General features: G+C 37.4%; 1 protein-coding gene across 1 annotated transcript in view; it reads right to left on the bottom strand.

Annotated features, from left to right (window-relative positions):
• Nucleotides 1-3,666: 3,666 nt before the first annotated feature.
• Nucleotides 3,667-12,393, bottom strand: part of LOC147379284 (ceruloplasmin-like) — a 41,999-nt gene continuing 33,272 nt past the window's right edge. The window contains exons 17-19 of the mRNA XM_086387558.1: nt 10,958-11,097; nt 5,897-6,059; nt 3,667-3,830 (exon numbers count right to left, since the gene is read on the bottom strand). Coding sequence (XP_086243684.1) covers nt 5,901-6,059; nt 10,958-11,097 — 299 coding nt within the window. The 3' untranslated portion in view covers nt 3,667-3,830; nt 5,897-5,900. The remainder of the gene's footprint in view (nt 3,831-5,896; nt 6,060-10,957; nt 11,098-12,393) is intronic.

Consider the following 12,393-nt stretch of genomic DNA (forward strand, 5'->3'; position numbering starts at 1 on the left):
GCAGATAGGTCCTTGATGACTTCATCTCCTTTGGCTGCCCATTAGTGGATCAAGGTCTCACTCATCACCTTCTGTCAGGTTAAGGGGTCATAGGCAGGGGAAGAGAGAAAGCCAAAACTCTAATCTAGCAAAAACTCTTATCTATGGTATTGATGTCTACAGCATTAAGGGAAAGGGGATTTTTTTCTTTAATGGCATAAGGTTTTCAATTGTTCTTTCATCCTTGTTCTTTCTCTCCCTTGAATAATATAGAAAGCAAAGGATTTCATTTATTAACAATGAAAGAGAACCACAAGGAGGCAACTAGGGATATGGACTTGGGATTGAGGGGTTTTTGTATATAAAAGTCTGGCTCACAACAAGTTGTACAATTTCAAGGAAATAACTAGCTCTGGAAGCAGCAGTCCCTCCCCAGCTAGCAAGTTCCCCCGAAGATGTCACACATCATAAAATATTAAAATTTAAAAACATAATTTGTACATGTTTTATATCAGAATGGTCTGTTTATGTGACTGTCTCCTCAGATGGCTTCCTTGGTACAACTATGCTCTGTTTTATATTGAATCTCAAGAACCTAGCATGGTGCTTGATACATAGCTTAATAAATATTGAAAGAATGAATGAATGTTAACTCTAATAATGTTGTTGTTTAGTCACTAAGTCATGTCTGACTCTTCTGCAAACCCATGGACTGTAAACCAACAGGCTCTTCTGTCCATGGGATTTTCCAAGCAAGAATGCTGGAGTGGGTTGCCATTTCCTTCTCCAGGGAATCTTCCTGACCCAGGGATTGAACCCTGTCTCCTGTATGAAGGTGGATTCTTTACCACTGAGCCACCCGGGAAGCCTATAGTCTACTCATAATTATTAGATGGTTACTGTATGCCAACACAGTGTAAAAAAGCCTTATACATTTTATCTCATTTAATTTTCACAGCAACCAATTAGATAGATGTGTAAAAGTTTTTTATTGCTGCGTCACAAATGGCCATAAACTTAGTGACTTTAAACATATACATTTATTATCTTACAGTTCTGTATGCTGAAAATCTGACATATGTGTCACTGGACTAAAATCAAGGTATCAGTGGGCCTGTTTCTTTTAGGAAGTTCTAGGGGAGAAGCTATTTCCAGTCTGTTCCAGTTTCTAGAGGCTGCCCACAGTCCTTGGCTAATGGCCCCCTCCCATCTTCAAAACCAACAGGGGCAGGGGTGTCTTTCTTTTTTTTTTTTTAAGAAAATTTATTAATTTTTAATTGGAGGATAATTGCTTTACAATATTGTGTTGGTTTCTGTTGTACACCAACATGAATCAGCCATCAGTCAGTCAAGTTCAGTCGCTCAGTTGTGTCTGACTTTTTGCAAGCGTGCCAGGCTTCCCTGTCTATCACCAACCCCCAGAGCTTGCTCAAACTCCGGGTGCCTTCTCCAGCACCATGGTTTCAAAGTCTTTTAGAACTGAATTGCAAGTAGTGCTAACCAGGTAATTCCAGATCAACTGGATTAAAGTTCCATTCTTGGGAGAAGCCAATGCTTTTATTTTCAGTATTAAGTCCCAGTTTGGTGACATAGGGCTTAGCATATGTGAGTCAATTTGGGGCCTATTCTCTTTCTCTTTTTTTTAAACATCAAGAATATCTTCATTTTAAAGATAAAGAAACTATGGATGAGAGAGATTTTATACTTTGCCCAAGATTCCATGGCTAGTGAGTGGCGTAGCTGGAATGCAATTACAGGCCTGCCTCCCAGAGCTGCACAGTGGACCTAAGGGCATGAGAGCCTGGCTCCAGACTGTGTCAGGCTGGGCCTCCAAGTTGCTCTGCCCTTTGGAAGAATTCTGTTCAGGGTTTTGATTGGCAGTTGATGGATTCAGAACCTTCTTTTTGTCGGTTTACATAAAGATGACCAGGTTCAGAGGGCTAATTGATTTTAAACAAACTTGGAGAATATATCAATATAGTAATTTATACATTGAAAAGTAAAGCAAGATGGGCATATGTTATTGGCCTCTGAAAAACTTTGTTTATAGACTTACTCAGAAAATATTTATATTTATACTCAGAAAATAGACTTACTCAGAAAAGTTGTCTTAGTAAATATAGAATTTGAGCAAAAAGGTATATTTCCTTTTTTTGGCTTTAGCACGTGGCTTGCAGGATCTTGTTTGCTCAACCAGTGATCAAACCCATGGCAGTGAAAGTGCCAAGTCTTAACCATTGGACCTTCAGGAAGTTCCCAAGTGTATTTTCTTAAAGCATGTTCCTTTAGTTTTTTAATTTAAAATTTTTCTTTTGTACTAACTGTTTCTGTTTAGATACGGTTAGGTACTAATTGTTAGAATAAGAAGCACCTTCCAATAACTGTACAGGAGACACAGCCCACTGACACATTCTCAGTCTTTGACTCTTCCCTGTTAAGACTGCATTGCAGAGACTTCCCTGGTGGTCAAGTAGCTAAGACTCTGCCCTCCCAATGCTGGGTGTCTGGGTTCGACTCCTGGTCAGGTAACTTGATCGCACATCCTGCAACTAAGAGTTCACATGCCACAACAAAGATTGAAGATCCTGAATGCCACAACTAAGATCTGGCACAGCCAACTTAAAAAAAAAAAAACAAAAAAAAAACGCATGCAGACATTTACTCTTCCACTCAACTCCAGTCACTAAATCACACTCCACATGTCCATTAAATCAGGGTTGATTTTAATAGACTATGATTCCTGTCCATCTCTGAATCCCCAAATCTAAGATTATGCTCTTAAATAAATGAATGAGTGCATGAATTAGGGATTATTCTTGGTGAGATCTGGTCAATACTTTTTGCAATTTCTTAAAGAATATTCTAGTTTTATCAGCAAAACTTTTAAAAACTCTGAGTCTTGGATGTTTCTTGGGGTGAGTGGGGGGTTCTAGTTGCCTCTAAGCTTTACATGTTCTTATTAGTTTCAATATCAAAGAGTGAAATAATATTGTCAATTTTGTTTCATGTTACAATCACTTTATTAGTATATTAATTTTTAAAGTCCTCTTCTGGAGACACATATTGGAGTATTTTGTGGTGAAATGATATCATGTCTTGGATTTACTTGATAATATTCCATGTATTCATGCCTTACTTATGAAATTCAGAGGCAAAAAAGTAAAAAGAATGAAAAGTGATTTTGGTTTCAATTCTCATGTTGAATGCTTTTGTTTAACTAATTCCTGCTTGCAAATATTCTTACTTATTTTCTAAGGCAGAGACTTGTTAGCCAAACCACAAGAAATTTCTAATTCCTTTTCCCTGTTATTTACATTATAGAGGCTACAAAGGCTTGTTTCCAGCCGTTTTTGTAGTGAAGAGTAGCCAGATAATAGCTGTTTGACCAATGAGATATAAGCAGAAATTGGCTGGGTCTCCTTGGAAGATTTTTGCTTTGTTGATAAAAGGAAAAGGTGTGGTTAGTTTTCCTTCTTCTCTGTCTTCAACCTAGAAGTAATGTATGGAGTTATAGCAACCATCTTGCAACCATGAGGCAACAGTTTTTTTTCTACCTGAGCTAGACTTTTATTTGCACCTACCCTTTTTGTCCCGCTTGCCCACTTCCACTGCTATTTATTAAAAGCCTTGTTACAGCCCTACAGATGCTATTCCATGGACAGAAAGATGAAGCAGCTCATACACAAAGTTTACCAAGAAAACTTTTATTTGTAGCTAGTTTTCCTGGCACATTGCCATGAACATCTTTAGACAGCCCCTCCTATACTCCTTCATTCCTACAGTTTTTCTTCTTCATCAACTTTAACTCTGCTCCCGGACTTATCAACATTCATAGCAGGCAGATATTTGTGCTATAGAAAAGAAAGTTTCACACAGTTTCAGGGTGGAATGTTAAACTAAAATGGTTACATAAATTTAAGGAAAAAATATTAAGTTTGAATAAGTCTTAAGAACATCCTTAAAATGACTACCAGTGCTTTTGCAAGAAAAGTTTACTCACCAAATCAATAGCAACATCACTGTCACTCTGCCATGTGGACAGAAAGACCTGAAGACCCAACCAAGTTTTGCTTTAGAGTATTTGTAACACAAAAACCTAGTTTCCCAGAGAAACCACGTTAAAAGTGGGGAGTTTGTTTCTTGGACAGCACACCAAAATATCGTTTATTAAGGATGAATATGTTGGGAGTTTGGAATTAACATATATACACTACTATACATAAAATACATTACTGGGACTTCCCTGGTGGTCCAGTGTTTAAGACTCAGCACTTCCACTGCAGGGGACATGAGTTCGATGCCTAGTCAGGGAACTAAGATCCCATAAGCCATGCAATATAGCCAAAATAAAAATAAAATAAAATAGGTAACCAACAAGGACCTACTGTATAACAGAGAACTATATTCAATATTTTGTAATAACCTATAAGGGAAAAGAATCTGAAAAAGAATATATGTATATTATATATATATAATATATATGTATTAAATATATGTATATCTGAATCACTTTGCTATATACCTGAAACTACCACAACATTGTAAATCAATAATACTTCAATTAAAAAAGAATGAATATGAATGATTACAGGAATAAGAGTAATAATTACTATTACTGTGTTAATAATATTATTCTTGATGTTAATATTTTATTGTAGGTAAAAATTATATTTGGAGCTAATACATCTTTGGTTTTGTAAGAAATGTGGTCCTTAAATTCAAAGAGGATCCCAAAGAACTCAAGAGTGGCACAGCATATTTTAAATAGTGTATGACATATATGTTCAATAGTGTTCCTGATTTTAAAAGTAATCTGCTTTTAAAAGTAAAAGCAGAAGTAGAAGCATACAAGAAGAAAATAAACCTCACTCAGAATTTCACCACCTAGAGAAAGTGACATTAACATTTCTGTTAATGTACATATATCTATTATATATATATATATGTATATATATATATAAAATTTGGATTATATTTCAAATACTATTTTGTAGACTGGTTTTAACCACTTAGTATTGTATTATAAGTATTTTCCCATTAAAATTTTAAGGCATGATTTTTAAAATGGGATAATACTTCAGATAATAAATGTAGCAAAACTTATAATAGATCATTTCCTAATTTTCAGTTTTCCACCAGCATAAAATTACATAGTGACAAATATTTTTCAGTATTGCTGATAATTTTCTGAGATCAACTGTCATGTAAAATTACTGAGTCAAAATGTTAGAATCATTCTGTCAAAAGACCAAAGGATAATGATTTCATGAATAGTCTAAGTAACCAAGGAACTGATAAAAATCTCAGTAACAAAGACACTATTTTCATAAAAAGTTGCTAATAAAATGTATCAGAGAAGGGGGAGATGGAAATGAGAGAAAATAAAATGTCACTTGAATGTGAAAATGAAATTATTAGAATTGTTACTTATCAATAGTTTCTTACCAGAACTGTGAAAACAGTATACACTTCCACCAAAGTATGTGCAATTACCCTCTCACCACACTGTTATTGATACTATCAGTGAAAAAAAACCTTGCCAAATAGATTGCTTTCTTATTCAAAAGTATCTTATTGTTGTCTAAATACAATTTTAAGTGATTTGATTATAAGCAAGTTTATATATCTTTATAGGTTCAGTAGTCACTTGTATTTCATCTTCATGAACTATCTGTTCAAATCTGGACGCAGATATTATAGGAATCTAGAAATTACATTTAACTCTAAAATATCTTTTATCAGATTAAACACAATTTACCTAAATTTATAAAGAAAATAAGCTAGATTATCTTGGTCACATCAAAACAGTAATCTTTGATTACTGTAAATGTAAATATTCAGTAGATCAGATATACTTATATAAACACTTTAATATGAATTTATTTAAATATCAGCACTTCTAATGAATTTCACATACCTTTTCACTCGATTACAGTGTAAACGCTTTCCATTCCTGCCCCGATGTGAACGTTGACATGGCAATGAAATAACCATATTCCAACATCTTTTGGATACATTTTTACAGTTTGATAGCTCCCAGGAGGAAGGTCATACACATCAGAGCGAAACGCTCCCATGTCCTCAACAAAAAAGGCAAAACACAATTAAATAGCTTTTAAGAGATATCTGTCATTTACACCTTTTGTTGTCGTTCAGCCTCTAAAGCATGTCCGACTCTGCAGCCCCAAGGACTGCAGCCCCAAGGACACCAGGTTTCCCTGCCCTTCACTTGTTCCTGGTTTACCCAACTTACCGTTTGCTATAACTCCTCTCTTGTATGTACTTTATCAGATGATGATTAGAAAGCATTAGGTGCCACTGAACCTCTCCTCTGAATACAATTGAGAGTTTGGCGAAGGAAGTCCCAGGGCTTTTTAGCGAAACGCCACAGGAGAAACATCTCACTCTAAAAGGGTGCTTGTGTGAGTATAGGTTTTAGATACCTTGTCAGAGTCTCATACAGAGTGCTACAGGTTTCAGAGAACATCAGTTTCACAAATCCCAAATGTTCTAACTGTAACTAGGGATGTTGGTGACATGAATATGACCATTTCTCAAGATGTGACTGATCAGGAAAACTCACAGTTTCAGGAAAGAGAGGAGCCACATCTCTGCTCTCTGGGGTTGAGCCTGAAGGCTGAGGGCTTAATGGCTAATTTCTCCCCTAAACAGAAAACCTGAGGTTTAGCAGACTATCTCGTCTGTAGGCTACTTTGATTTTGATAAATGAAGTGCAAGGCCTGGCTTGGATGGATTAGAAAAAGAGTAAGAGGGATTGAATTTCTCTGCATCATATTGATAGATGGGAGGTGTTTGGAGGGTGGGGGATGTGTTGGAGAGTGCAGCTCATGATGGGGTCCAGAATAATTTGAGGAGAAGAGAGAAGAGAGTCAAGAGAGGAAGAATGCAGAGAAAGAAGTGTTGAGAGTGACAGTAAAAAGCAAGAGAGCCAAAGGTTCATGGTGGAAGGAAAATTAAAAACAGAGACATTTAATGTCAACTGATAACAACAATAACACTTTCACTGTGTAATAATAATAAAACCCCTCTAACTTACCCCCAAATTTCACTTGAACTCTATGACCCACAATGTCCTTGATTTTATACTTGCACAGGTAAATCTTAAGTAATGGGGGTGTATTCCAATTTGGAGCTGCTCAGAGAGATGAGAAAATACCAGCCACCGGAGTTAGGGGAGAAGGCAGGAAGCTGAGCAGATGCAGGAAGTGAGAGTTGTAAATGACTAGAAGAAATTTAGGCTGTTAAGACTCTCTGGAGAAACTGGAAGGTAGAGAGGAGGAAGGCTGAACTATTTCCCACTAGAGGCAGAGTGGGGCCTTAAGTCATTGCTATTTAGGGAAATTAATTTTGCATCAAAGGTGACAATAATAAGGATGACATTAGACACATTTCTAAGATGTCAGAAAATTTAAGAAACAATTTAAATGAATTGACAATGTCAGGCGGTAAAGCATCTGTCTACAATGCGGGAGACCTGGGTTCAATCCCTGGGTCAGAAAGATCCCCTGGAGAAGGAAATGGCAATCCACTCTAGTACTGTTGCCTGGAAAATCCCATGGACAGGAGCCTGGTAGGCTACAATCCATGGGGTCGCAAAGAGTCAGACACAACTGAGCACATTTTCACTTCAAGGCGTGCACAAGGTACTGGGAAATGTACCATATATACCTGGAAATGTATACGAAGGAAATTATAGCCTTAGGGAATAGGAGGTGACTGGCTGGTTTGTCCCAAGACCCAGTTAGTAACCCCAGAGGGCTGCTCTGCTGTCCCTAGATGTCCCAGAGAGTAGATTCCAGCAGCTGGATCATTGCTGGAGTAATTAAATTCAGCCTCAGTACCATTTTTCTAGATTCCATATATACGTGTGTTAATATATATTTGTTTTTTTCTTTCTGACTTATCTCACTCTGTATATAATTATGACTGATTCCTGTTGTTGTATGGGAGAAGCCAACACATTATAAAGCAATTATCCTCCAATAAAAAAAATTTTTTTAAATAAAGATAAATTCAGCCTCAAGAGAAGGGAAAGACTTCTTGTATCCATCTGCGATGAATTTAGAATGGGCGGCTAGAGTTGATAACTGGTGGTACTAGTCTGCATGGTACAAACTGGATCATTCTAAAGGAAGGCAGTTTTGTGAAGAGGTTGAGTGAGGGGCTCTGGAGTGAGAGCCAGGGGTTCAAATCCTAAGTTTAACACTTCTTGCTTGTAGGAAAGTTCTTTATCTTGTCCATCCTTCACTTCCCTGTAAAATGGTGATAAAATAGTACGTCTTTCACGGGAAAGTTGTGTGGGTTCAATGAAAAATCCATGCAAAACACTAAGCATATCATCTAGCACATAAAAACTCAAAGGTTAGCTATAATCACCACTATAGAAGTGTTGCCATAAATTCCACTTAATTTGACACCTTATACTGTGATCATTTATGTAAATGTAGCTCCTGAAAGATAACTCTGATTTCATCTCCACATAGCACTTGGCATGGTTATAGGAATATCACAGGCATTGCTGAACTGAACAATAAGTACACTGTAAAAAACTATATCTGGGTTTTAATCTCTTTTATTCTAATTTTTTGGAGAAGGCAGTGGTGACCCACTCTAGTACTCTTGCCTGGAAAATCCCGTGGACGGTGGAGCCTGGTAGGCTGCAGTCCATGGGGTCGCTAAGAGTTAAACACGACTGAGCAACTTCACTTTCACGTTTCACTTTCATGCATTGGAGAAGGCAATGGCAACCCACTCCAGTGTTCTTGCCTGGAGAATCCCAGGGATGGGGAAGCCTGGTGGGCTGCCGTCTATGGGGTCGCACAGAGTTGGACACGACTGAGGTGGCTTAGCAGCAGCAGCAGCATTCTAATTTTTAAAGTATAATATAAACATCTAAGAACTTAACAACAACCCTAGGTTTTTCCTTAACAAATATGAGGAGTGTAGATGGAAGCATGGAAATGTCAAGACTGCTGGACCTGGGCAATGGATAAAGAGATTCATTATATTATTCTGTGTACTTTATTATATAAAATTCCCTATAATAAAATTAGTTTTTTAAGCAAAAAAAATTTACAGGGAATAATTTTTTTATTAAAGGAAAGAAAGCAACACACAAATAAAACTTTGTCTAAATTAAGTTGTACATAATAATTTATTTCTATGATAGACCCAAAGCATTAAAGAAACTATGAACGGAATGCATCTAGAATTCAGGAAAGCTTTATGTGAAACTTCTATAAATGTGTAAAAGATAGACTGTATCATGCCAAGCGGTTAGATTGGAAGTTTGAGGTGTCGAATGCAAAAAATATAATTGATCCTGCATTGCACATTAACATTTATATAAGGGATTAGGATGAGGAAATAAAGAGAAAGCTCTCTACGTAAATAAATGATACTAACTTGGAGACAGAGGAAGGATAAAATTGAAAATACTTATAATAAACTAGAGAAATAGCCAGCAAGAATGGTCAGGAAAAACAACTGTAAAGAAGTATGACAGGTGGAGGGATGGGAAGCAAACCAGACAGAAGCTATAAGGAAACTAAGAAATCATAAAGTAGAAAAAGATGGCAATATAATAATAATAAAATAAAGGAACTGTAAAGCCACTTCACACCTAGTTCCATATTTTAATTTTATAGCAAATGTTAAAAGAATGGTAGAATTGGAAAGTCACCATTTGGAATCCCCATTAGAAAAACTGAGTCAGGCAAGGATCATCAATGGATACTTTTTAAACTGTAAGATGAAAAACTGTTGTAATAAACCACATAAAAATCACCTCACAGATTACTTATTAGTTACAATAGGAAAATGATACTTTCAAAATGGGGAGAATGGTACCCATCACCTTCAGAAACTTATCAAACTTTAACCTTCACAGTATTAGGACCTGTTGACACTGTGTACCTCTTGATGTTATATACGAGAAATACACAGCATCCCCTAGGTAGTGTTCTTGCCAAGGGGTTTGACATGGATCCAATCACAAGGAAATGATCAGAACAATACAGAATATGGCACATTCTACAAAACTGGCCTGGACTCTTCAAAAATGAAAGATCAGGGAAATAAATGTCATATGGTATCCTGATTTTAGGAAAGATATTCAGTTGGTAAAGAATTTGCCTGCAATGCAGGAAACCTGGGTTTGATTCCTGCATTGTGAAGATCCCCTGGAAAAGAAAATGGCACCCCACTCCAGTATTCTTGCCTGGGAAATCCCATGGACAGAGGAACCTGGTGGGCTATAGTCCATGGGGTCGCAAGACTCAGACACGACTTAGTGACTAAAACCACCATGACAATGACAACCAAATGCTAAGTATAAATGGTTAGATCTGGGATTAAAAGAAAAACCATTACAACTAGCATTTTGGGGCCAACTAGTGATATTTGAATGGACTGTACGTTAGATTATATTATCAATGAATGTTAATTTAAAGGGTATGATAATATTATTGTGGTTGAGGCAGGATTGTCTTCATTCTTAGGATACACCTGCTTTAGTATTTAGGAGTGAATAGTCATGATGTTTGCAATTTACTTTCAGTTGGATTCAGAAAAAAAAAAAAACAGAGAGAAAGCAAATGCAGCAAAAATATATAGGCATGTTCAAGGTATTTTTATTTTATGTGACTGAGAGTTTGAAAATTAAAAAGATAAGTTGGGAAAGAGGGGTAAAATTAAGATGATTATAGATGTTTTATTTACTTATTGAGAAACATCAGAATAGAGGAAGAAGTGCAATTCATGTATTCAGAAGCATTCATTGAATGTCTGTAGGACACAAAGAGCTAAATGTATAACTATTGCATCAGACATACTGCAGATTGTATGTAAGGAACTTGCGTTCTGGTGTGGTCATTTCCTTTCTTATCCTGTTATCTTTCTATGCTACCCCAATAACAAGGTACTTTAGTAATTAAGAGGAGCTGCCCAGGCCTCTTACCATGAAGACAAAGCTGTGGCCGTGAAAGTGAACTGTGTGCAGGCCAGACTCATCCCCTATGCCAATCAGATACCAATTCACTTCACTCCCCACGTGAAATACCAGGCCTTGGTTATTTGCAAACATTCTTCCGTTAATTGCTGTGGGTGGAGAGGGGGACACAGTTTGTTATATTCGACCAGGATTTGAAATAATGTTTTTTAAAAAACACCTTATAGAAAGCACCATGATGTGTTCAGAGGCCATGAGGGTTTTCAAGCTAGCCTAAGGACGCTGTTAAACATGACCAAGCCACCCTTTCATGGGTGTGTCTGATGCTGGAGAGTTTTTCCTTACCCGAGGAAATGAGGCACTGACTTTAACATAAGTGGGTTGTTCTAGAATAATTCACAACTAAGGATACTTAAGTTGGTGGATACTTGAATAGGTCTATAAATTTAAAGCATACTTGAAATTATCTCAATAGGCTCAGAACATTAGCAGTGTGATCCCATTTCCTTCATGACCTGTCATGAGTATGACTGGAATGGCCATTTGTTGTTCAGTCACTAAGTTGTCTTGTCTGACTCTTTGCGACCCCATGGACTGTAGCCCGCCAGGCTCCTCTGTCCATGGGATTCTCCCTGCAAGAATACTGGAGTGGGTTGCCATTTCCTTCTCCAGGAATGGCCATTTGCCTGAGGTCTTGTCTTGCCCCCGCTTTAATCCTCACCAGATATGGCTTCCAATGGGTAATAGGAAGAAAATATTAAGATAAAAAACTATATATCCTTCTTTTTCCTTTTCTATTTTGTGTCTGTCTTTGGAAATACATGGAATATATTATCACAGTGACACAAATATATAATTAATTCAGGAAGCCCTTTCTTTGGGCTTCCCAGGTGGCTCAGTGGTAAAAGAATCCTCCTTCCAGTGCAGAAAACACAAGAGACATGGGTTCCATCTCTGGGTCAAGAAGAGCCCCTGAAAGAGGAAATGGCAACCCACTTAAGTATTCTTGCCTGGGAAATCCCATGGAGAGAAGAGCCTGGTGGGCTACGGTCCATGGGGTCGCAAAGAGTCAGACACGACTGAGCACACGGGCACACACATATCGTATGTAATTAATAACCATTTATCTGTGGAGGTTGAGCTCTAATGCTTTTAGCTGATGGAGGGAAGTAACAGGAAAAAACTAGGAGACACTGACACGCTGCTTTAGATCAGTGCTTCTCAAACTTTAGTGTGTGCATGGCTGGGAATCTTGTTAAAATGCAGATTGTGATCCACTGGGTGTGTGAAGGCTGAAATACTGCATCTCTAACAAACTCTGAAGGGCTGCCACTACTACTGGTTCACGGGCCACGCTTGGAGCACAAATGCCGGAAGTGTTCGGAACACGTACATCTATTTCTGTTGTTCTCCAGCTCACTGCTCTTGAAACCTTTAGCATCGTG

Source organism: Bos grunniens, chromosome 1, assembly GCF_055505025.1.
Source record: "Bos grunniens cultivar Pamir isolate PY7600 chromosome 1, Bosgru_T2T1.0, whole genome shotgun sequence".
Lineage (NCBI taxonomy): Eukaryota > Metazoa > Chordata > Mammalia > Artiodactyla > Bovidae > Bos > Bos grunniens.